This window comes from Amyelois transitella, chromosome 3, assembly GCF_032362555.1.
Source record: "Amyelois transitella isolate CPQ chromosome 3, ilAmyTran1.1, whole genome shotgun sequence".
In the NCBI taxonomy this organism is placed as follows: Eukaryota; Metazoa; Arthropoda; class Insecta; order Lepidoptera; family Pyralidae; genus Amyelois; species Amyelois transitella.
Window position 1 is genome coordinate 9,337,467 of NC_083506.1, and position 25,203 is coordinate 9,362,669.

The 25,203-nt window shown below is 35.5% G+C and overlaps 2 protein-coding genes across 3 annotated transcripts; both read right to left on the minus strand.

Moving 5' to 3' along the window:
• Positions 1 to 449: 449 nt before the first annotated feature.
• Positions 450 to 7,106, minus strand: LOC106140176 (UPF0489 protein C5orf22 homolog). Of its 2 annotated transcripts, XM_060950976.1 has the most exons (5): positions 6,882 to 7,106; positions 3,366 to 3,810; positions 1,925 to 2,761; positions 1,244 to 1,489; positions 450 to 593 (listed from the first exon to the last, which is right to left on the minus strand). In XM_060950976.1, exons 3-5 carry the CDS (start codon positions 2,729 to 2,731, stop codon positions 489 to 491), a joined length of 1,158 nt encoding a protein of 385 aa, XP_060806959.1. In that variant the 5' UTR covers positions 2,732 to 2,761; positions 3,366 to 3,810; positions 6,882 to 7,106; the 3' UTR covers positions 450 to 488. The 2 variants fall into 2 exon arrangements, with proteins under 2 accessions (XP_060806959.1, XP_060806955.1); XM_060950972.1 differs by lacking the exon at positions 3,366 to 3,810 and having other exon boundaries at positions 6,882 to 7,105.
• Positions 7,107 to 8,362: 1,256 nt separating this feature from the next.
• On the minus strand, positions 8,363 to 24,203 carry LOC106140175 (lamin-C). Its single transcript, XM_013341735.2, has 10 exons — positions 23,622 to 24,203; positions 19,068 to 19,200; positions 18,495 to 18,693; positions 17,958 to 18,079; positions 17,587 to 17,727; positions 11,923 to 12,128; positions 11,068 to 11,308; positions 10,345 to 10,566; positions 10,017 to 10,109; positions 8,363 to 9,775 (listed from the first exon to the last, which is right to left on the minus strand). Exons 1-10 carry the CDS (start codon positions 24,050 to 24,052, stop codon positions 9,731 to 9,733), a joined length of 1,833 nt encoding a protein of 610 aa, XP_013197189.1. The 5' UTR covers positions 24,053 to 24,203; the 3' UTR covers positions 8,363 to 9,730.
• Positions 24,204 to 25,203: the final 1,000 nt, after the last annotated feature.

Consider the following 25,203-nt stretch of genomic DNA (forward strand, 5'->3'; position numbering starts at 1 on the left):
AGCGCATTATAGTGAGTTACAGCGATGCATTTGGCACTAGAGCGGGAAGCCGCGTCGTTGAGTCGCCGACTCAGCAGATTAATGACCAATACAAAAATTTTTGAAACCACTTTATACAGCCATGGCGGCAGTAAAATTAGCCCTGCCTTAAGAACTATGGGCCTGAGTTCCGGTACGTGTCTGATATAATGGGCGTTTCCACAGAATATTTATCACGAGTACGAATTAAATAAATAGCGGTCCACTTTATAAAATGTGACGTAGATAAGAGTAGAGAAGGTCTAACTAAATTAATCCATATCTATCAAATTTTTTATGGAATAAGAGTGAGGAAACATGAACTAGTCGTCTCATTTGAGGTTCGTTAAATTTGACGTCTATTTACTATGTTGATGTCACAGAAAGTGGCCAAGTCAGATATATAAAAGGCGAGAAAGAAAACTAAATCCAAGGTTATACTTATACATTACAGTATATTCTTATATTTATCATATCACACGGTTACTATTCACAGTCAAATAGTGGAGAGCTGGTTCACCTGTATCAAACACTTCTTGTAGAGTTTTCAAAACAAGCGACTGGATGAAATCGACCTGGAAAAACAAGAAAACTTTGTGTTACCTACTGTATGTAAGTGGTTTACTGTACTTTATTGTAGGCTAACTGCTATTATCTTCGAAACAATGGGGAGACACAAACAAAGGCATATCAAGATTATGGAACGTAATGTAATACCAATACCTAATATTAGGTGGTGGTGTTAGGTGTCTTCTTGTCAGGTATGTGTACTAGGTCAGCAATAGCGGATTGACACGCACTTGTTAGGTAAAGGTCGCATCACGAAACATATTGAAAGGTCGTACGTTACATTTCTGCCATCATTGTACGACTCTTTATTGACCCAATAACAATTTGCAAAGCTAATTCTTAAAAAAATTACAAGTCAAAGGCGACCTTATTACTAGAAAACGAACTCTATCAGGTGCTAACCTTTAAAGTATAAAACCATTTTTAGTTCAAGTTCCCAGTTGGCACTGATTATGCGTACAGTCGTTCAAAAATTTAAGCTTTCCCCTTAATTTGTTGATAACCTTTTTAGCAGCGTGTCCATTAGTCACAGCTATCATAGAACATACTTACATGCTTTCTTTATTAAAAATTAAGTAAAAGAATATTAAGGTCCTATTAATGTATTCCTTTTTTACAAAATAAAATAGGTATTATATCCTAGAAAACTTCAGACCTGATGTTTGGGACAGTAACCATCATCAGTGGACCTCGCCACAGTGATCAGCACCGGTGCGGGCAATCTTCTCAGTAGAGGCAGCAGCGACTGATTGACCATGTCTTCGACCTCTTGCTCCGTGCTGATGTGAAAGGGCAGCCCTCCCTGGTCCCGGGTGCAACCGCCCGCAAATATGGCGAACCAATCCGGACTGTCGCCAAGGCGTTCCGCTTCTTTAGTCACTGCATCGACTACAACTGATACCTAAAACAATATTTCCTTGGAAAAATACATCAGATTTAGGAATCAAGTAGTGACCTATAACTACCAAGCCAAAGAGAAGACGCGATTATGTCCAGGAATTTCAATTGCTTAGAGAATGAGACAGACATTGTACTCTCAAGCAGAAGCTAATCTGCCGGCACAACGAACATTATTAGTAACTACATACAAAAGAGCACGTTATATAAATTACCTAAGTAATGTTCGTTATGTGCATAATTGTGTGCATGTTGTTTTTCTATTTAGAATGCAAAATACATACAATGCTTACTGAGTTATAATAAATAGATTGTTATTGCAATTTTGCTTAGTTATTATTAATCTACATAACGTTATTTCCTACTTCGTAAGAAATGTGAACGATTCGTGGAACTTGCATGAAAAACATTACCTACACATAAATATGCGTAAACAAACCTTAGTTAATAGATCTGTTTTTTCCCCCTCATATGCCTGGAGATTTCCATTTTCTTCAAGGTGCTCAAATATATTCTCGAGCTCATTGAGCTGCTCTTCCCTTTGTTTTACAACTTTCTCTACTGTTTCAACGTCGTCATTTTCTGGCAAATTAAAATTGAATATTGGCTCTAAAAGATCGTATAAACTTATTTTGTCATACAAGTTTAAAAACGGGTTACCCGTACTAAAGAAGTCTAAATCTATATCGAGGACATAAGGTTTAGATATACTGATAGTATCGACTAATTTTTGTAGCTCGTCATCAGATTTCTTCCGGGTCGGCTCTGCTATTTCTGCCACTGTAAATGTAAACGTTCGTTCGTTCAAAAGATGTGTTGAATACAGAGCGTCGGACATGTAGTATGGTTCTTTGCTGTCAACTCTGAGCTGGCCGGTGTGCGGGTGGTCGCCGACTCGGATGTCGCGAGTGCCGTCGGAGAACTGTGTCGCCCAGGGCGGGCGCATCCACACCACGCGGCGCAAGTGTCCGGCCGCCGCCGCAGGAACTATCCAGTTCTCTATTTGTAACAGTGGCAACAGATTCTTTCCTGCCCGCGCTTCTGCACCTTTCATTTTCCGGTCTATGAGCATGTCCGGGTGAGCATCAAAATGTAACATCGTGGTCCCTTCTAACGGCAATTTTTTCCCCCCAATAGCGGAGTAAATAAATTGTAAAGCTTCATTGTGCTCTTCTACGACGTAAACGGGAACTTTTTTGAAGCGCTTTAATGGTTGATTGAGGCTTTCTCCGGAAACCTTGGACATGTTGTTGACATTTATACAATCTTCATGATGCTGAAAAAAACCCTTTCTTATGTAATTACATACAGTAATGGCCTACCAATGTTCACCGTATATATAAGTAAACTCCGTAGATCATTGTGTCAATGGAATATTATTGTCTTTGTGACCGTCACATCCTCAAAGCAGGAAGACAACACGTCGCTCAACCGAATTGGGGGTGCTCGAATATGGGTCAAGGTCTCTTGCCACCAAATGTAAGGAAATTTCCACCCCGCCTTTTTATCAGTAATTCATTTGTTACATACAGCATGTTTAGTTTTATTTGGTTAATGAATTTGGTCTACGTAGATTACTTACATACAACCAATGGCAGAAGTGGGATACATTTAAAATTTGAGTGGAGGGATTTCAAAGTTAATAAATCGAAAATATTTTTTGTGTCGGACTTCAAATGTTGGTCAAAGGTGCCCTAGGTATTAATATTGCAATATCACATTTTGGACAGCAGAAAGCATAATGTATGTACAGTTATACTCGGCAAGCAAAAAATATAATCTATTGAGACTATATTTTATACAGAACGTGAGTACACACACATACACGCCCAAGCCCAGCCCAGACCTTTGGAACATTACTTTCATTGATCTCGCCGTACCGTAGGATATTTACAAATAGCCGAAAATAACTACGCATGTTATATTTAGCGAGTGTTTTGAGTGCTTGGCGTCTGAACTTTGAAGTTGTTTTATAAAATGTGGCATCAAAATAATTGCGCATCAAGTCGAGATACGACGCAAAGCCTGCGAAAAGTAATTGAAGTGTGGGTGGTCCATAGATGTTGGTAAATTCTGAACTGTTTTCCATTAGCGTGGGCAAACTTCCGGGCGGCGCGATGCGTAGATGCGCGGTGCTCGCCGGGGCCTGCGGTGGGGGGTGGGGTAGGTGTTGTGACGGCTGCGGTGGTCGATACTGGCTGGCTGACGTCACTACGCTACTACGCCGCCCAAACACGCGCCCCGCGCGGCACCCCCTGACCTATTGCGCGGTTCCGCCCACCTGGGTCAAGGTGCGGAAGTCGCAGGACCCGCCCGGATGTAAGCCTATCACATTGAGATCGTCAATGGCAAACATTACATAAACCTTTACCCTAAGCCAAAAATTTAATATATTTCTTTTCTCCCATAGATTTACAAAGGTAGATAAAAACATAAAACTGCGTTTATAGGATATATCCAAAATTTCAAACTTTCCAAGTGGGGTCAGCATCGAGATTTAAGTAGCGTTACTTAGCGGTTTGCTGTGCCGACCGTGCTTTTCTTCTTTTTGATCAAAATTTACCAATTAAATAGGGGTGTGGCCTTCCAGTGATGTTAGCTTAGCAAAGACAGAAAACGATGGGAGAAGTGACCCATTTTTTGTTCATGGTTACAAGTGGTAAACATAAGGCGACTCTTAATTGTTTATACTTTTAAAATTGACAATTTATGATATAGGTTAACAATCTCAATAAATCTTCAATGCTGTTTTTGGGCACTGCTTTTTTGATATGTATTTTCCTTTAAATTTTGGTTAACTGGAAGAAATCCCAATTGGGATAAGTCTGCCATTGTACGATCGCGTTCATATCTGCAGTCATAGTTTTAAAATTCTTACGGGTTAAAATAGCGTGCACTGTGGATCCAATAGATACACACACACATGCATATTTAAAAAGAATAAATATTCCATCAAATGAATACGGTCTTTAATACCAATGATTACCAAGTAAAACAGTTTATTATTCTATGACATATAACATAACAAAACAGAAAGAGACGGTAATCAACGATGGCCGAACTGGGCCCGATAATTGTCGATCGAGATATCGTCGTCTCTCATTATTTGCATAAGATTTGCCTATAGAGGGAAGCCTGCGACTGCCAGACTTATGACATTTCAATAAGGTTGAAAGTTTATCTGCACACGACCCTAACATAGGTAGTGGTTCCTTTGAAAGTTATTGGGTAGCAATTTTATTACTTGTGTGAGCAAGTGAGATCTAAGATATATTAGATAATCTCGCTTGCTCACACTCGCTTGTTCTAGTTACTAGCGTTACTTGGATTTCGAAGTTATTCAAGGATTTTTTCTGCCTATAAAAAAAAAATTGTGTTACTGACAATTTTTAATGTTTCAAGGTGCCATTTGAACTAAGTAACTGACTGACTAACTAACTGATATCTAAGAATTACAAACACGGAAAGTTGTCTTCAAACACGGAAATCAGCAAGAAATATTAAACAAGAGGGAGAAAATAAAACATTCAATAATTAAAATTAGTAAATTTTATTGAAACAGTTTACCTGTAGTTTTGTTTACATATTGATGATTATATAAAGCTATACATACAGCATATTACACTAATTGTATCATCTACTTATCTCCTGTTATTAAGGTTACAGCTTAATTATTCGTTTTCATAAAGAAAAGATATTGAAGCTGTCCTTAAATACTATCTAAGTAATTAGTAGTTTTAATATAAACTGGCAGAATCTTTCACGCACTATATGGACTCGATGCACAGGACACAAATGATATTGTTGGCATATCATCAATCGGATAAATATACCGCACAGTTGGTAACATGGTTTCTTCCAGCACTTGCACATAATGAGTAGCTGTAGCGCGTCCTGCTATCCACACCTGTTCCCCAGGTCAAGCAGCACTCATCCAGCCCCACATATTTACAGATATGTGTCCAGACTCCATATTTGGCACAATATTTTTTTCTTCAACCGAGTTGCATTTCTTCGCCATAAATGAAGCCTACCGTGTAGTGATGACATAAACGAACTTTTCGTCCGTAAATATCGCTTCTTTCCAGGTAAAATCCAAATACTGCCCAGCAAATTCTAAACGTCTTTGCTTATTTATTTCGGATAAATACGGCTTTCTTGCTGGCTGTCTGTGGTGTAGTCCCTCACGATGCAAACTCAACGAACAGTAACCACTAATGTGTCGAACTGTTCCGCAAATATTCTGGTCGGTATGAAGCCATTATTTTCGTACTGTTCCACCATGGATCTCCACTGTGTGGCTGTCGCTGTGTTGATTATTAGCGGACGACGGTCGCTGCGCGGTCGACTTTTTACACTACCCTCTTCTTGATGGCGCGTTACCCAACGTTTCACCGCTTGTTATTTATTGTGTTATTTGTGTGAATCTGTGAGTGATAGCAGCGGTGCAAGCTATAAAGTTTTGCGAACTATGACTGCAATTATGAACGCGACCGTACATATACAGATAGACAGAGCCAACAGTCTTAAAAAGACTGAAAGGCCACATTCAGCTGTTTGGCTTAATGATAGAATTGGGATTCAAATAGTGACAGGTTGCTAGCACATTGCCTAAAAGAAGAATCCCAAGTTTATAAGCATATCCCTAAGTCGTCTTTTATGACATCTATGGGAACGAGACGGAGAGGTCCTATTCTTTTTATAGGTGCCGCGAACCACATGGCACTAGCGGGAACCAAACTAATTATTTTATAACCATGAAAAAAATATTCTTTTTGGCAATGGGCTAGCAACCTGACACTATTTAAATTCCAATTCCATCAATCACCCATTAAGCTCACAGTACCAGTAACAACATCTAGAATAAGACTTGCCTTTGTTCATTGTGTAACACTTAAAGACACAGTATATATAAGAAAGTATAATAATATAAATAAATATATTCAGTACAAATCACAAACATTGAGTTATCCTCAAAATAAATTCGTTACGAGATACTAACTTGATTATACAATATTTTAGCAAATATTCACATCCGCATAATGTAATTTTGAATCACCAGCAATAATTTAAAATCTGAACTCACAATCAATGCAGAGTTTGTGCAAATGAGGTGTGACTTTAGTAGATTCCAAAGCATAAGCTTTGGAATTGTTTAGAGTAGAGGAACCCGATGGAAACATAATAGAGGTAAATAGTGCTACAGTGGCTGGTGTTTGTTAATGCGTTATTGGTAAGTAAGAGTCAGTGCTGGGCTCCAGAGAAGTTCTTCCTGATGTGGATGAGAGCAGACGCAGGTAAGTCTCAATGTAATCAAAATCGTAAAAACAAATAATAAATTTTAAAGTATAAATACTCAAACAAAGGACACGAATTTATACGAGAAAGTTACTAACCTATATTTCAGAATTCCTAGCTTTCTTTTGAATAAATATATATTTTTTTGGAATGTTTATTTGTTAACTTTGTTTGATTTTTGATAAGATCATGCGAGACAATGTGAGCCTAGAAATTATTTTAAAATGTCTATAAAATGTGAGAATGACAATGATGTAAGATGTCCGTTTGACACTCAGGTTTCACTTCACTTCACTTTTTAATATTAAGGCGGCCAAGGTTTGACCATTTGACTTGGGCTGGTTCAATTTATTTGACTTTGACAGCTTTTTTTTCTTTTTGTAAGCAAAGCAAATGCATATTTTACATGTTCTTACGTGTTATAGAACATCACTTAATGTTCACAAGCGCGCAAAAATTAAGACATACCAGTCTTTACTTGAGACTCAAGACCTCTGAAGAACTATCCTATGGAAGTGTCCTATGCATGTACTATGATACAAAGATGGGGGGCGAGAGATGTTGAACAATTACGGTATTTCCATAAGATACTTCTTCATTGCTCAAGACACCCTACTGTGTACGTTCATAATTTATCTACGTGTTGCGACTCGCGAAAGCGATCATAGACTAAGAATGTCCACTTAATTATTAATAATAACGCGACTCACGAAAAAAGACAATAAGAAGGCGCTATCTCTTTTCATATCGCCATTCCACTCCGTATTTAACGCGACTCTGACGCTTCGGATTAATTTTAAAGTATCAAAGGTTTTAATTAATTAAATAATGTTGTTCTTTTTTTATTTTAAAACGTCTCACTTTTTGAAGTTACGTAAATACGTGGTAATTCAATCAGAAGAAGTATAACAAACGAATTAACTTACTTTCGCATTTATATCAGTTGGGATTCGGACAAGGGATTGCGTGCCACTTCCGTACACCAACAAAAGAGCTATACGAAAAATCAAAATTATTTAATTTAACACAAATTTATCGATACAATACATGTAATCTGATCAAAAAAATTATCTCTAATACTACAAAATCCAACTTACAACTAAACACAAGAAAAGACACGCACAATTTTCGAGCAAAAAATAAACTCAACCTTATAATACCACGAACAAACTACGGAAAAAAAACAATAATTTTTGAGGGAGCACAACTATATAACAAGTTGCCAAATGAGCTGAGAACTTGTAGCAGTCTTAATATATTTAAAAAGAAACTCAAGCTATACATCGCGACCAGTACTTAATTTTTAATTTATGCATGTAATTATTTTTTAGTTACCTACCTGTTATCTCATTTTAAGTGAATGTATATTCTTATGAGAAATAAAGTTCTTTAAACCTATTAATTTTATTTATTGTATTAATGTTCATTTAAATAACCATATCAACTCTATCAAACCGTAAATTTTAGGTAAGACATGCTTCGAGCTATTCTGTTACGGCGGCAAAAAAAATTATACTTTCGCGTTATATTAAGATCTTTTGTTGCATCTTACGGAATTTGTAGTTAAATCAGTGGAAGTTATAAATAAAAAACACTTATGTAAACCTAAATATTATTTTATTTGTAATATTAATAATGTTTCAATTTATAAGTAGAAAAAGTTAAGCTGGGTCCAAATTAAAAAGGTCTCATGAATACTCATTTACCAAACAAATACAATCAAGATTCAATCCTCTCTGTGATTCGAAACAAAAAGAAAATACTAATATTACCAAATATAAAATACCATGGTTACATTAAAAATACAAACAAATGCAATAAAATACTTATTTTATGAAATATATTTATATTACCTCTATTACTTTATTATAACTTTCTGACAAATGAGAGCTTGATAATTTGAGACTTGCACCTGTATGTATAATAAATTTGAATAAGGACGCTGTTACCTAAATACTAATGTGACATGTAGTCAAAAGTAACTTAACCTAATACATTGATTTTTCTAGTCCAACATCACTAAGAATTATGAATATTAGTAGATTTAATCTACACCATTTGCTCTGATATCAGATGGATACTCTTTGATAATTATCAATATAAAATTACTTACAAACTAGTGCATGTGTCGTGAATGGGTGGGAGTTTACAATATAAATCTTCATTATTCAATACTTACCAAACGTGAACGTAATTTGTACTTTGTTCACTGACTTTAAAAGGAATAGGAAAATGCCTTACATGGCAGTGAAGTGTCTGCTTTGTGATCTCTCACTTGCCTGAACTGAACAAGCCACTAATTTTATTTTCCACTAATACATTCAATACGAGTCACAGGTGAACTCATCTTATTTCATAATAGAAATAAATTAATAATATAAAGCAATACATGGTAAAGATCGGGTAAATCCAGTGAGGGGGCACTGTGTAGTCTTTCTAAAGTTCTCTCTCCAGATCTTTGGATGAACGTCTTAGATTTTCAGAGCAAAATCTCCCTGAATACACCCAAACATACCGACATGTTATACCTCATATGTAAATAAAAAGGGTGGCTAGCTAAGTGTGTCGCCTCACTGTGCCGATATACGCGTTTTTAATTCTAACATAAAACAAATATCTACTGAGGTGAAATTCACACGATGTTCTTTTTTTTTAAATATAAAAAGCAGGCAGATACGATCTACATTATGTTAAGTGGTTACCGATTATTTTGCAACATACGCTGCTTACACAAAACACTCAAAAGATCTTTTCATGGAAATATAAGCACGATTACAAAACAGTACGCGTATCACCGAACGAAGTGGTTTACAGTATGGCTGATGCGGCAAGCACGCAAAAGATCATCAGTGGTAGAGAGGGGTAGCGGTGAGGGAGGTTGCCCACAGGGCAGAATGCGTCGCTCCGGGAAGCGTGAGGCACCGGTGGTGGCTGGGGCGCCGCTGCGTTACATGATGCGGCAGTTCTCTTCGCCCTCACGGATCTCGCCCAGCTTAAAAGATAAAGAATTAGTTTAAATTATGTTGCCAACTATATTTGATCAATCATAATGAAAAATGAAAATTTATCCTACCTCTTAAGGAACGAGGCATGATTATGTATGTTACGCTATTAAAATTCGAAATAGGTCTACTATTCTGATTTACTGAGGTGGAAATATGTAAAAAAAATATTAAGCATTTTTTTGGCTTACATTGGATGTGTCTCTAGATACTAAAAATATTGTTTTTTACCTGTTCGCGGCGCGGGAACTTGTGCGCGAGTTCGCGATGTCTCTGCGCGCTCGTGCTGATTTGCCGCCGCTGCCGCTCGGACACCGCCACCTCCTACGGAACAAATGTGGTTACAATGTGGATTGAATAATACTAGTTAAAACTTAATTTTCATAAGCATTATGTAGCATTAGTAATCAATGTAATGTACATAGCCCAGGAATAGTCATTGATATGTAAATGACCACATTTGATCACCAATGTTCTTTAAAAAGTAGTTTAATATAGGACAATAATAAGAAACTCTTGATTAGTGCAGTGACGCCGATAAGAGAGTAATGATACTAACCTCTTGGTCGGTGTTGAGCAGCGCCGTGGTGAAGGAATCGGCCACGAACCACTTCTGTCCCTTCATGACGATATCTCTCGGCGGATCGTGATCGGCCCCAGCATCCGCTGACCACACAGTAGCGATCGCGCCCGGTTCTAACTTCACGGTGCGGTGGAATTTGAATACCGTCTCTTGGTCGCCCGCTTTGCGAATAATTTGATAGCCGCCAAGGCTTTGCTCCTGTGGGATAGATTGTCTAATGTGAATAAATATTGAGATAGGGGTGATACTTGATGTACACAAACAAAGGGGGAAACGAAGACTGGGGCATATTTTTAAGAAGAAAAGAAAAATAAGTTTTGTGACTATTCAAATAAGTAGTTGTTTTCCTCTACACAGCCCAACTAAGCAAACAATACTTGCTTTTTTGTCATCATCTGTGTGCAAATATTTAGTCAGATAGGTTTAGATGTGTTCCAATTCACGGATTCATACAGATGTGACGGTTCAAAACAAAAGAATCTCTCAAACTGCAGATATATCCTTCTTATCTTGACAAAACTTCTTATAAGTCCTTATTAGCACTTGATATAACGCTGAAGTCCTGCAGAGAGCGTTCTTCGCAAATGCGAATTATAATTAATTATGTGAATTCAGCTCGCAAACTAATTCTACTGAATATGTAGTAGAATCAGTTTGCGAGCTAAATACAAAGGGAATGAAGATTGAATGTCTACAAACCTTCTTTCCCTTATTGCGTATTTTGACAAAAGTTCCATCTGGGCAAGATTCTGCCACTTCCAAATCTCCTTTAGCACTGGAAGTGACGCTGAAGTCCTGCAGACTGCGCTCCTCGCTTTCATCCAGCAGAGTGCGCTTGCGCGCGCGCAGCGGCGTGGCGCGGCGGCCCGGCGTCAGGCGCCCGCTCCCGCCGGCCGACGCGCGCGACTCGCGCCCCGGGGACTGGGAGGTCAGGTTCAGCCTGTATAATATTAAATGTCATTTTAATCTGGATTCCTACTGCAAAATCGTAGTACTGTCGTGTGAACCCCGGCACTAATAAAAAAAAAAAGAATAGAACCACTCTATCTCTTTCCCATGGATGTCGTAAAAGGCTTATAAACTTGGGACTCTTATTTTAGACTACGGGCTAGCAACCTGTCAATATTTGATTCTCAATTCTATCATTAACCAAAACAACTGATCGTGGCCGCACCCCACAAGAGATATAGGCGTGATTATATAATCACGCCTATATCTCTTGTGGGATGAATATAATTTCATAATTTCATAGTCTTGCAAGGACGCAACCGGGCCTAAAGACAAGAGAAGGATGACTGACACATTATACATATTGTATTTTTGTCCAATTTGTTGATATAACTATGCTAACGACATAGGAATAAGGTCAAGAATTTATAGTAGTACACCTGACGCCCGATTCCCTAAACCCGTTAACAGGAATACCGATGTTAAGTAATGCCCAACTTTATTGAATAAAACATTTATATTTATTGAATAAAACATTTATAAGAACGCTTGCTCCGGCGACGATAAAACTAACTCTGACAGAATGATTCTAAAATCAAACAATACCTGTCTTCCTCTCCCTCCAGAAGAGTGCGGTAGGTGGCAATCTCGTGGTCCAGCGATATCTTGATATCCATAAGAGTGGCGTATTCACGCAGCTGGGCGGCCATCTCGTCACGTAAACGAGCCAATTCTTGCTCCAATGACGCCAAGTCTTCGGCGTGACGAGCACGCTCAGATTCCAGCTGACGTTCCAATTCGCGGCAGCGGTTCTAAAATTGAAAAAAATTCAATTACTTTGCTAGTTTCAGAAAACTGGATGTAAAGAAAACTTATAGGTATTCTTTATGTAATGTATGCAATTTAAATTTTGCCGCGTTAATTAGTTGAGGTCACTGGCAGCTTAAACGTCAAGATGTCAAGTGTGATTATTTAGGTTAGAATTATTTTGTGTAGGTAGTGTAACAGATATTTTATTGTAAAAATCTTGCCTGTGAAATTATTAAAATAGACCCGAAATAAGGGCTTTAAATGTTGTTTCTTTTGTTCACAGGTGAGTAAATGTTTAGTTTATAAGCTTATGTCATTATCAAAGTGTTAAAAAACTTTTGTAAATAAAGAAATCTTTTGTTCACAGAAACGCAATTACGTCTTTATTTCTAAATAAACAGGCATATTGATAATTCATTATAAAACAACATTTTTGCACATATTTTGAGAGAATTATGGATAAATTAAGATTTGATTTTGCTGTGAAGACAGCATCTGATGGAAAAACAAACATTTTATGTTTAACCTCAATTGCCACGCCTAGCGGGCAGGTCTATGGAATACCATCCGATTATCAATCAATTACTCAACATCAAGCAATTACAAGTACTCCAAACTATGCCAAAATAAAAAAAACATTACAAAGAAGACACCAAGTAAGGAAAATCTGGATAACTTTGACAGATAAGATTTCAGAAGTGTATTTGGATAAAGAACAAAACTTGCAATTTAATGATATGTATCTAGAAGAAATAATAGAAACTAAAAGTGATCCAGAGACTATGTCTAGTTCTAGCAGCTCTAACTACACTTTGGAAAAATTGTTAGAAAAATTACTTGAAGAAAAAGAGAAAAAATCAGAAATTCAAAATCTAGGCAAGGTTGCTAAAGATTTTATGATACAAAAATTCACAACTAAAACCACAAATGCTTACCAGTGGATTAAAGATTTTAATAAGGAATGTGAACGTTTCAAAATTAACGAAGACAGAAAAAAAATAGAAATTTTGAAAAATTTTATGGAATCTTCGAGTCTACATTGGTATGATTGTATGTTAATAAAACACACGGTGGAATCAGAGTGGAACCAATGGGAGAAATCATTTTGTGAGACATTTACAAATAAAGGTTGGTCACCCATAAGATATGCTCTTGCCTTTAAATATCAAGCAGGTTCGTTACTTGAATATGCCCTAAAGAAAGAAAAATTATTATTGGAAGTTAGGAAGGAAATAGATACTGGAATTCTTATTGATCTTATAGCATTCGGCTTGCCAAATTTTGTTGCTGATAAAATTGACAGAGAAGCTTTGCAAGAAACAGAAGATCTATATAATGAAATAGGAAAATTGGAACACCTTGTCATAAAAAATAAGTATGAAAAAAAAGGATTTACAAATTCCGACAATAAACAAAAAAAAATAGAAGAAAAACAGCCATGCCAAATTTGTATCAATGAAAAAAAAGGGAAACGTTATCATCCAGAGGAGAATTGTTGGTTTAAAGATAGAACTCGGAAATCAATAGTGAAATCAGTAAATAACTCTGAAATAGAAACAGATTTAAATAACAAAGATCCAAAAAACTAGAGATACCGCCATTAATAAAAATAAATTTGCTATTGAATGATGCCATAGAAATAACTGGAATTTATGATTCGGGTTCAAATGTATCGTTGATAAACGCAAAATTGTTAAACTTAAAGAATAAAGAAAAATCTACAACGAATACACAAATAGTAAATTTAAAGACTATTAATGGTGAGAAAAAAACAAAAGGTATTGTGACATTAAAAATTAAAATATATGATATAGAACAAAACATGGATATTTTCGTCATAGACAAAGAAAACTTTAATTATGATTTTTTAATTGGATTAGATTGTATTAAAAAATTCAGACTTATCCAAAATGAAGACCTAAAAATCATACAAAAAGCTAATCAAAAAGAAGATGTCAATACAAAAAGCAATAGAAATGTCAACATTCCTGATGCACTAGGAGACAAAACTGAGCCAAGATTATTAAGTCCTAAAACGGAGAAAGTGAAACAAGAAATAAATTTCAATGAACACATTGAAACTGATAAATTTAAAAAGATTGCTAATCATCTAGATAAGCAGCAACAATTAGAGATTGACAAGCTCATAGAAAAATTTAAAACTGTATTTGCCAAGGATAAATATGATATTGGCACCGTACGAGATTATGAAGCACATATTGACCTCATAATGGATAAATACTGCTGCAAACGACCATATAGATGCACAGTTGAAGATAGAAGAGAAATAGAAGAACAAATATCGAAACTATTAAAAAAAAATTTGATTGAGGAATCATATAGCCCGTTTGCCGCCCCAGTAACTCTGGCTTACAAAAAAGAAGATGAACGTAAAACAAGACTATGTATAGATTTCAGAGAATTAAACAAAATAATCGTCCCACAATCACAGCCATTCCCATTAATTGAGGATTTAATGATAAAAACAGTGAACTCTAAATATTTCTCAACATTTGACATTAATTCAGCATTTTGGTCTATTCCTTTGAAAATACAAGATAGATATAAAACTGCCTTTGTTACTCAGGAAGGACATTTCCAGTGGACATGCTTACCATTTGGATTAAAAACGGCTCCAGCCATTTTTCAGAGAATAATGAGTAACATAATAAGAAAAAATAAGCTTTCTAATTTTGCAGTAAACTTTATAGACGATATACTCATTTTTTCGAAAACCTTTGAAGAACATATATCACATATTACAAAATTTCTGGAGGCAATAGAAATGGAGGGGCTTAGATTAAAATTTACCAAGTGTATATTTGCAAACAATTATGCCAAGTATTTAGGCCATATAATAGAAAACAATTCAGTGAGACCTCTAAAGGATTATTTAGCAGCAGTAAAAGACTTTCCAATACCAGAAACAAGGAAAAATATACGGCAATTTCTAGGAAAGGTAAATTTTCACCATAAGTTTATACCACACAGTGCAATCATCCTGGAACCATTACATAACTTATTAAGGAAAGATGTGAAATTCATATGGAGCGAAGAATGTCAAAAATCTTTTAATGAAATAAAAACATTACTATGCTCCGAACCAATTTTGAAAATTTATGATCCAGGATTACCAATAAACATTTACACGGACGCAAGTATAAAAGGAATAGGAGCAGTGTTAAAACAGACTGATAAAAATGGAAACAATAAGCCAGTTGCTTATTTCTCAAAAAAATTATCAGAAGCACAAAAAAAGAAAAAGGCAATATACCTAGAATGCCTGTCAATAAAAGAAGCTGTAAAATATTGGCAGCACTGGCTCATGGGAAAGGAGTTCACGGTGTATTCCGATCATAAACCTCTAGAAAACATGAATATTAGATCAAGAACTGATGAGGAACTCGGTGACCTAACATATTATTTATCTCAATACAATTTTAAAATTAAATATAATCCTGGAAAAACAAATCAAGAGGCAGACTGCTTAAGCAGAAATCCTGTTCTAGATGAAACTGAAAATACTGATGATGCATTGAAAGTGGTAAACTTAATAACTATAGAACAGATAAAAAGTGATCAAAACGCAAATGAAGAAATACAAAAAAGGATAAACAAACTAATACTGAAAGATGAAATATACTATAAAAAAAATAAAGGAAGAGACAAAATTATATTATCAGAAGAACTAAGCAAAACACTGATAAAAAATGTACACATTACTTATTGCCACCTAGGAAGCACACAAATGATAAATAAATTAACCCCATTCTACTCAGCAAAGAATATAATCACAAAGATAAAACAAACTTGCGAAGAATGTGAAATATGTATAAAAAACAAAACAAGGAGAAAGCCAAAATATGGTCTAATGTCACATTTAGGACCAGCAAGATATCCTTTTGAAATTGTATCAATTGATACAATTGGCGGTTTTGGAGGATCACGGTCGACAAAAAAGTATCTACATCTTTTAGTTGACCATTTCACTAGGTATGCTTATATTTTAACGTCAAAGAATCAAAGCTCTAACAATTTTATTAAACTTATTCGGGAAGTGACACAAAGTCATAAAATTGATATGATATTATCAGACCAATATCCCGGCATAAACTCCAAAGAATTTAAAGAATTTCTGAAAGATAATAATATAAGAATAATTTTTACTGCTGTGGATACTCCTTTTTCTAATGGCCTTAATGAAAGGCTAAACCAAACTTTGGTTAATAAGATACGATGCAAAATAAATGAAAGAGGAAAGAAAATTGCATGGACAACTATCGCACAGAATTGTGTAAAAAAATATAATGAGACTGAACATACTGTTACCAAATTTGCACCTAAATACCTATTAGAAGGAGAAGATGTAAACATTCTACCACCAGAATTAAAAACAAAATGTTCAAATGAAGACCTAAGAAGTGATAGAAAATTGGCATATAAAAATACCATAAAATCTCATGATTATAATAAGAAAAGATATGACTTGCTTAGGAGGGAACATGATTTTAAAGAGGGAGATAGAGTTTATGTGGAGAATGGTAATCGTTTAAATAGGAGGAAAACTGATGAATTACGAATTGGACCCTACGAGATTTTGAGAAAAATATCTAATACAATTTATGAAGTAGATGCTGGTCACAAAAAGGAAGAATCAAATTTGTTCCATGTTACAAAACTCACTCCATTGCCAGTTGATACACAAACAACTACATACTTGTAATTGTTTTTCTCCGGGAGGGGAAATGTAAAGAAAACTTATAGGTATTCTTTATGTAATGTATGCAATTTAAATTTTGCCGCGTTAATTAGTTGAGGTCACTGGCAGCTTAAACGTCAAGATGTCAAGTGTGATTATTTAGGTTAGAATTATTTTGTGTAGGTAGTGTAACAGATATTTTATTGTAAAAATCTTGCCTGTGAAATTATTAAAATAGACCCGAAATAAGGGCTTTAAATGTTGTTTCTTTTGTTCACAGGTGAGTAAATGTTTAGTTTATAAGCTTATGTCATTATCAAAGTGTTAAAAAACTTTTGTAAATAAAGAAATCTTTTGTTCACAGAAACGCAATTACGTCTTTATTTCTAAATAAACAGGCATATTGATAATTCATTATATGGATATAGGTATAATATATTGCCTTTGCATATGTGACTTTATCCTCACAAATAACGGACGCGCTACTGAATCGTTGAGTAATCAACAAGAATTTGTATCGATCCATGAACGCGTTTATGGAGATTGCTTAGTTGGATAAAGTATTCGGTTACCCTTTATTTTTATAAAGTCACTAAAACATCTACGTACAACTGAAAATAATAAATTATAACACCGACTTATCTAAATACAGTCAAACCAATGCATTTTTTTAGCTAAAATTGCAAGATATTTTAGGAACGACTTTTTCACAGAAATGGAATTCCTGCTTCTCTTACAATAAGTAGTGTAATAATACTAACGCTGAGCGCCGCGTTCTTGTTCTCGAGGTCGTTGAGCTGCGAGTTGAGGCTGTCGATGCGCGTGCGCATGGTGCGCAGCTCCTCCACCGCCACCGTCGCCGCCTGGCTGTTGCGGCTCGCGGCACCTTGCAGGTTCTTCATCTGTTAAAATTGTAAAAAAATAAGCCAAGAATCAATCATGTTACAATTATTTGTTAGGTAAATAAACATAAAAAGATTACTTTGAAACATCGCACAAATTTCTATTTGATAAAGCAATGACTATAAGATTTTCACTAACTACAATCCTTACAGAAGTAATGAGAAAGCATAGGATGCTTTTTCATAAAATTATATTTTTTGAACCCAGTAAATAAAATAATTGCTAGTACCTTGTTCTCATAGAGTGCCTCGATCTCATCGCGATTGGCCTTGATGTTGGCCTCCTGCTGTTCACGCAACTCTTGAAGACTTTGCTGCAGCTTGGCTTCATACTGTTGGGCCAAACGACCATCTGTAAATTTATTGACGTTATGAATCATAAATAGTTAAAACAACATTTATCCATAGGCTTTTATAATTACATTTTGCTAAAAATCTTTATTTATATTATTAATTGTGCCGTGTGGTTCCCAGCACCAATAAAAGAACCATTCCATCCATCTCGTTCCCATGGATGTCGTTAAAGGCGGCTAAGGGATAGGCTTATAAATTTGAGATTCTTTTTTTAGGCGATGTGCTAGCAACCTGTCACTATTTGAATCTCAATTCTATCACTAAGCCAAACAGCTGAATGTGACATATCAGTATTTACAAGACTGTTGGATCTGTCTACCCCGCAAGGGATATAGACGTGATAATATGTATGTATTATTCATTCTAACAAACTTTAATAGCAAAACTAACACAAAGATGATAACGTCACTCACCGATCTCTGAGATCTCCACCTGTCGGCGGGTGCGCGTCTCCTGCAGCTCCTGCTGGAACACCTGGTCTTTAAAGGAGAGTTCCTCGCGCAGGCTCTGCACGGTGTTCTCCATGTCGATGCGGCACAGCATCTCTTCTTCCAGGGTCTTGCGGGTGTCAGCGTACACTTTGCGCAACTTCTCCAACTCCTTGGCAAGGTCCTGGCAAAAATGTTTATGAATTAGTTAGTAATAATATAGTTTCATTCTAATAGAAATAAGTTTCAGATGAAATAAGACATTTTTATGTATCAACAATTTTCTAGCGATTTTTTAGATCCTTGAATTAATATTAACCTCCCTTAAATCTGGGCTTTAATTTGCAACATAAATGTAGTAATGTAATGTTTGATTCTGCCAACATATTTACAAAAAAATGTTAAAAAGAATAATATCAAACGAAAATGTGCCATTTCATGAACACTGAATTGTTATCTTGTATCGGTCTACAGAAACGAATCGTCATATCGCCATCATTAATTTAATACAAATCATTCTCAATTAACAAAATATCTATGAAGGTTAATGAAATTTACCCTGGCTTCATCCTGAGCCTTCTTCTTGTCGGCAAGAGCGGTGTTGTACTTGTTGCTCTCCTCCGTGAAGCGAGTCTCGTAGTGCCGGGCAAGGTTCTCTGCTTGCGTGCAGTCCTTGGTCTTCTTGTCCAAGCTGAAATTAATAAATAAATAAAAATTTTAGTTATTACATTGACAGACGGAAATTTAGGCTTCTAACTAGATTTTTGATTTATTTATCATCAACCCCTTAGCAAAGTCGGAAATGCCGGTTTTTATTCTACACGAAGTGAATCCCGTCACCCATCACATCCGCAATATTGCAAGTACGTCTACGTGGCTCAGCTGGATGCGTAATCATAATCCAGGTTACACATACAACCAAATTACCTTCATATTATTGTCCCACTAGTGTTATTTTGAAAAAACGCGGGCAACAGCTTGTCGATGTAAAATACCAAGAAAAACGTTGTATAATGTCAATGTCATCGACTCATACAATGAATTATTTCCGATAGGTAAACAAGTAATTAATGACGCGCTCCTAAAGTATTTGTGATAGCGGTAGTATTACCTTCATGGCATTTTAATAAACTCTTGCATTATTCATTTGGATTTGAATCCTTTCTAATATAAATCCTGTAAGCCAATGTAAACGGGATTGTAACTCATCTTTTAGAGCGATTTGAAATTTTGAATTGGATTTTGTTTAAATTTTAATAGATAATTATTTAATTTTTAATGGGTTTTTATTTTATAACTTTCAGAAACCTACATATAATTTTAAATATAATAATAATAGGATGTTGAGGGTCAAGTTATTGAAAACTTGGAACCGTGACATCGGCGCGAGGTGAACGTCTTGTCTCCAAGCGGCAAGCCGTGCGATATTGCGCAACCATATACGGAATGTATTCGTATACCTAATAGTAAACATCCCACTATCCGGTTCCCGCCTGCTTGGCGTATTCTAACAAGCAGCTTTGGCGGTTAATTTTATACATTACATAAATATAATACCACTTTATCCCTTACGGATTAGACAGAGTCTAATCGTCCACAACAATCTAACAGTATTAAAAAGACTGAAACGCCACGTTCACATACTGATTGTAAAATTCGTTAAAACAATGGGCTAATAACCTAGCACTATCTGAATCTCAATACTATCATTAAAGCATACAGCTGAACGTTAAATTTATAAATACATTATACATTATACTCGTATTTCCCGCGCTCGGTCAACCGACGCCGCCACCGCGCCGGTGGTGACGTCGCGGGGGCCCAGAATGCGGGCCTTGGCCGATATACGAATGCGTGATAAGAGGGATTTAAAGAGAAAGGGGAATGTCACTCGCTTAATTGTCGGCTCACAAATCTAGGTCTCCGTAGCGGAACACGGCATGCCGAAAATAAACGGAACGATAAATCGATTGAGCAAGACCATCGTCAATGTAAACAAAATTATGTAAACATTCTTTTTTAGAGATGATGTCGACTGTTTCGTTATCTAGTACCTAATAACCGTTTGATATAAGTATGTACATGATATTTAACATATTTGAGGTCATAACTACAATTTTTGGAAGATTACGTAATCTATTTGTCTGTACTTTATCGGTGTCAGAAGATTGTATTTTGAAATAAATTTACAAAAAGTATTTGTTCACATTAGTTTTAAAGAACGGAAGGGCAATGAGACATGCACTTTGGTAACAAATCAAACACTTTTCGGATTGATAGGTTTGTCGGAAAAGAGTAGCAAAATCTATCTATTTGTAAGCCGAAAAATAACTTCGTAATAATAGCATTAGATAGGTAGGTACACGAGGTAATGTCGTGGGAAAAGGTAATCGTAAACGTTAACGCAGTTATACAGTATAACACGATACTATTGACATTTGCTGAAATATGCGGAAGATTAGACATGTGCAAAGAGTTGCTAATTTATAAATAAATACATTATAAAATAGAATACAATGTGGGAGGCAACAGTGGGGGTAGCAAAGTCTATGCAGATTTTGATATTAGAGAAATAAATTTATCTAAGCTGACCATGACGTCAGGATATAATTTTGAGAAATCGTCATCCTATATTTTGGAATGAAGGTTGCATTAGTATGCGGCTGCTCACCGGCGGCTAAGCTATAAAAGTCGATTACGTCAGATAAAGCGAGGTCTATACAAGTAAATTAGATGGAATGTATTGAGTTATTTTTATGAATTTTATTAAACTTTATCTTGTTTTTGTGGTTTCGCAACGGTTTAAAGTCACATTTTTAATACAATGATCTACTTCGCATGTAAAATTAAATTCTTAGAAAGTTACGTAGTTACGAGTTTTGGAGGGGCATCAATGTACGCCAATACTGAAGAAAGGAGAGACGCGTTTATCGTTAGTACCAGGCGGTACGGTTTCCGGTTTTCAAACAAGTTGCCGACTTTATAGCCAATATATTACTATGTTCTATTATATGAACGCGACTTTATGAAGATAAACCGTGGGCGGGCAAAACTTCGGCGTTTCGGTGTGCTGACGTGGTCGCGGTCAATAAACGAAGAATAAACTTAGTTGTCGCTTGGATGATGTAGGAGGCCAAATTATTTCGTTTTGTCCTCAAGCAGGTTGGTGTAAATAGGCAGCCAACCATAAAGTCTGTTAAGAGACAAATGAAATGCCCTGCATTGTTGTGCATGTTTTAAAATAATCTTTTCATTGTCTGACCTTATATAAAAACGTTTGTAGGTTTTATGAAATGCAATGATGACTAATCAAGAAGTATTAAAACATTAAATTACATTTATTACATTCCTGAAATTAATTAAGATATGTTTAGACATCTTTATCCTTAAGGGTTAGATAGATTTAATAGTCACTAGACTCAACAGTTACATTTTGATATCCATCTAATGGTAAAATTGGAATTTGAAGATGTCACTTGCCCATTGCCTAGAAGGATCAAAATGTTTTAGCATTTCCCTAATCAAATTTTTATCTATATTCTTTTTCATTCTCTACAAGAATAGTATCACAGCATGCAAAAAATTTGCCTTTTTCTCTAACTCCTGATGGAAAAAGAGGGGTGTTATTTCATAATTGCCTACAGCAGCCACTGGAAGAGATGAACTGATCTAAAAAATAATAAACATTTACATTTGAAGCAAGCATTATATAAATTAATTAAACAGTCTTAAAAAGATCTCTATGTAGGTAATCTCTCTCACAAGGAAATGACCTTAGCTAACTTGATAAAGCTAACAACTTCCGAATAAAGCAATCTTAACCAAGGCTTATACATCAAGATGGTAATGAAATAAGATAGGAAGTTAAATACACTAAATATCTTTGAAGAGCTGATTCAGATTTTTCATATTGTTCTTTTGCCCATTTCCAGTTGTGCTTGAGCCAATAATGTTTCTTGTTTTTTGATGAAATGCCATCATAATCTAATAAGTATTCTAAGCTGGTGCCTTTGAGGCTTGAGGTTCCTTTTACTTTAAGATAGTGTCTATGTTATTACTGCCACAATGCAACCTGATCGGTAGTAGTAAAGGTTTTTAACAACATTATTATTCACAAACATACCTACTTATGTGAAACTAAAAAACTTTAAACATGTTAAAAAGTTTATAATTTTTATCATCCCAAAATTCATATTTTGTTGAAAAGGATAATAATAGTTTATAAAGGTGAAATTATTATTATTGAGTTAGCCTGTTAGTTTGGGACACTTACTTAATTATACTTTATTTTTTATAATATACTTAATAAATACTAATATAGATAACATACAAAACCCAGACCAAAAAATTGTATCTCATCATGGCAGGGATTCAAGCCTGGGACCTTTCTGTGTCACAGAAGCTTGGGAATTGTTATCAAAAAGAAAATATAGAATAAAGTTTTAACTAAATGAAAGTTCATTATAACTATTTACAGTTTGTCATATATACATATAAGCATGGTAATAACAATTAAATGATACAAAATTAAATACGCAAAAATAACAGAGATATCAAAGTGAAGAAGCAATTTCACCTTGACACAAATAGATGTTTAGCTTGCTTCCTAAACCCGAACAAACTGGATTAAAACATATAGTGTAGGTAGGTACTGAAAACTGTATGTTTCTGTTTTATGTTAGGAAAAAAGAAATTGAAAGAAAACAATGTTTTGATAACATTATGAATCATCTTTTTTGTTTTCATTGTCATCATTTTTAGTATTGCAAGTGAAATTAAGATTTGTTTACAAACAATACTAGGATTCTAGGTTATAAGTGACTTTCAATTAGGAATGTTGTCATTGCTTAAGTGTATACTAAGGTGTGCATGCTTCACATGCTTTGGCTAAATCGAGCTATGATGTCACGTATGTCGTAAAAGCGAGGCCGCGCGCTCGTCACCGCGCCCGCTAGCAAACTCTGTGGATGACGTAAACTTCACGCTAAGGTTAGACGGAAGGAATTTGGAACTATCAATACTGCATAAAATGTATAAATGTATGTTAAATATTTAAAAACCTTATATAACTATTTTATGGTAGTCTAGATGTGATAAGAGCAATAAACATACCGTTTCTTTAGGTCGTCGTTTTCTTCGTACAACCTCTTCAAATCAATTTCCAATTTTGCTTTCTCACGGGATGTATCATCTAGAAGTTTTCGGGCATCTTGGAGTTCATGTTCATACATTCCCTTTATATTTGAAACTTCACGGGTGACAACCTCCTGTGTTGTTTGGATCTCCCGGCGCAAACCTGAGTTCTCACTCTCAAGTTGACGTACCTTGTCGATATATGCCGCCAAACGATCATTGAGGTTTTGTAAAGCATCTTTCTCTTGAAGGCGGCTATGTCTTGTAGGGCTTAGCGGGCTACTCGGCCGGCCGGCTGAACTGGAAGGGCGGCTGCCAACAGGAGTGCTTGATTGAGGGGGGCTTTGCACTGAAGATACGACACTTATGTTCGACGAAGAAGTTACAGTCTTTTTGGTTTTAGAAGACATTTTAAACAATTTTTAATTCAAGATATCGAATAGAACAAAATAATCCACGCGCGAGCTTACGACACACGGACACAAGCGAGTTCTCAGAAGAAATCTTCAAGAACGAACAACCAATCAAAATGTAAACCCAAGCTTGATTTTGGTCACGTGACCGTTGAATTGAGTGAGTCACAGAAAATGTTGCCAGTTGCCTTTGTAAGAATTTGAAATATACGGTGTGTGGTGGTGTTTCAATTTAGTTCTTAGGGTTTCTAAGTGAAACATACATAGTTACATATAATCACATGTATATACCTTACAGGATAGACAAACCAGCAGTCTTGAAAAGATCGATAGGGCACATTCAGCTGTTTGGCTAAATGACAGAATTGAGATTTAAATCTAGATAGTGTTATAAAAAGAAAGTGTTATAAAATTTAAAAGCAAATTATATTAAATCAAGATTGTGAATCTATAGATAAAAACGTATGACAAAAACTTATTAATATCGTAGACGTAGGTATTAAGTAAAGACCTGCAAGACATAGATTTGGCAAGCATTCCACGCCCCATAACGTTTTTATTTTATTGTTGTTATTAAATTTTTATGGTGGTGGTGTGGTCGACTCCATCTCTTTCCCATTGATATCGTAAAGAGCGACTAAGGGATTGGCTTACAAACTTGGGATTATTTTTTTATGCGATGGGCTAGCAACTTGTCACTATTTGAATTTCAATTCTATCATTAAGCCAAATAGCTGAACGTGGCCATTCAGTCTCTTCAAGACTGTTGGCTCTGTCTGCCCCGCAAAGGATATAGAAGTGACCATAAGTATGTTTGTAAATTTCTACGGAGATATGGAAGACTTTGCCCTTGCTATACTTGGATTATGCTTGTCATAAAATAAAAAGTGACATATAATCACTGTCATTTTCAGTTTATGATTTCACGACTGTAGGTAGGTACTCGATGGAGCGGTTCGAAGGTTGAGTGTAAGTATTGCTGAACAATCGATTGTTTTGTAATCGGTTGATGACCTTGGAAATCGTCTATAACATCGATATACTTATAGATGATAGTATCGAAAGCTCACTATGGTACAATAGTTTCAATAAACTACAATATAATCGATATTATTTTATTTTATTTATTTTATTATTGCAGCTCAATG

Coding starts and splice junctions, on each gene's coding strand:
- LOC106140175 (XM_013341735.2), bottom strand. CDS start 24,052: ATGTCTTCTAAAACCAAAAAGACTGTAACTTCTTCGTCGAACATAAGT. Junction 19,201..23,621: donor AACGACGACCTAAAGAAACG/GTATGTTTATTG, acceptor TATTAATTTCAG/CTTGGACAAGAAGACCAAGG. Junction 18,080..18,494: donor GGTGGAGATCTCAGAGATCG/GTGAGTGACGTT, acceptor ATAAATTTACAG/ATGGTCGTTTGGCCCAACAG.
- LOC106140176 (XM_060950976.1), bottom strand. CDS start 2,731: ATGTCCAAGGTTTCCGGAGAAAGCCTCAATCAACCATTAAAGCGCTTC. Junction 1,490..1,924: donor AAACAGATCTATTAACTAAG/GTTTGTTTACGC, acceptor ATATTGTTTTAG/GTATCAGTTGTAGTCGATGC. Junction 594..1,243: donor GTTACTGTCCCAAACATCAG/GTCTGAAGTTTT, acceptor TTGTTTTTCCAG/GTCGATTTCATCCAGTCGCT.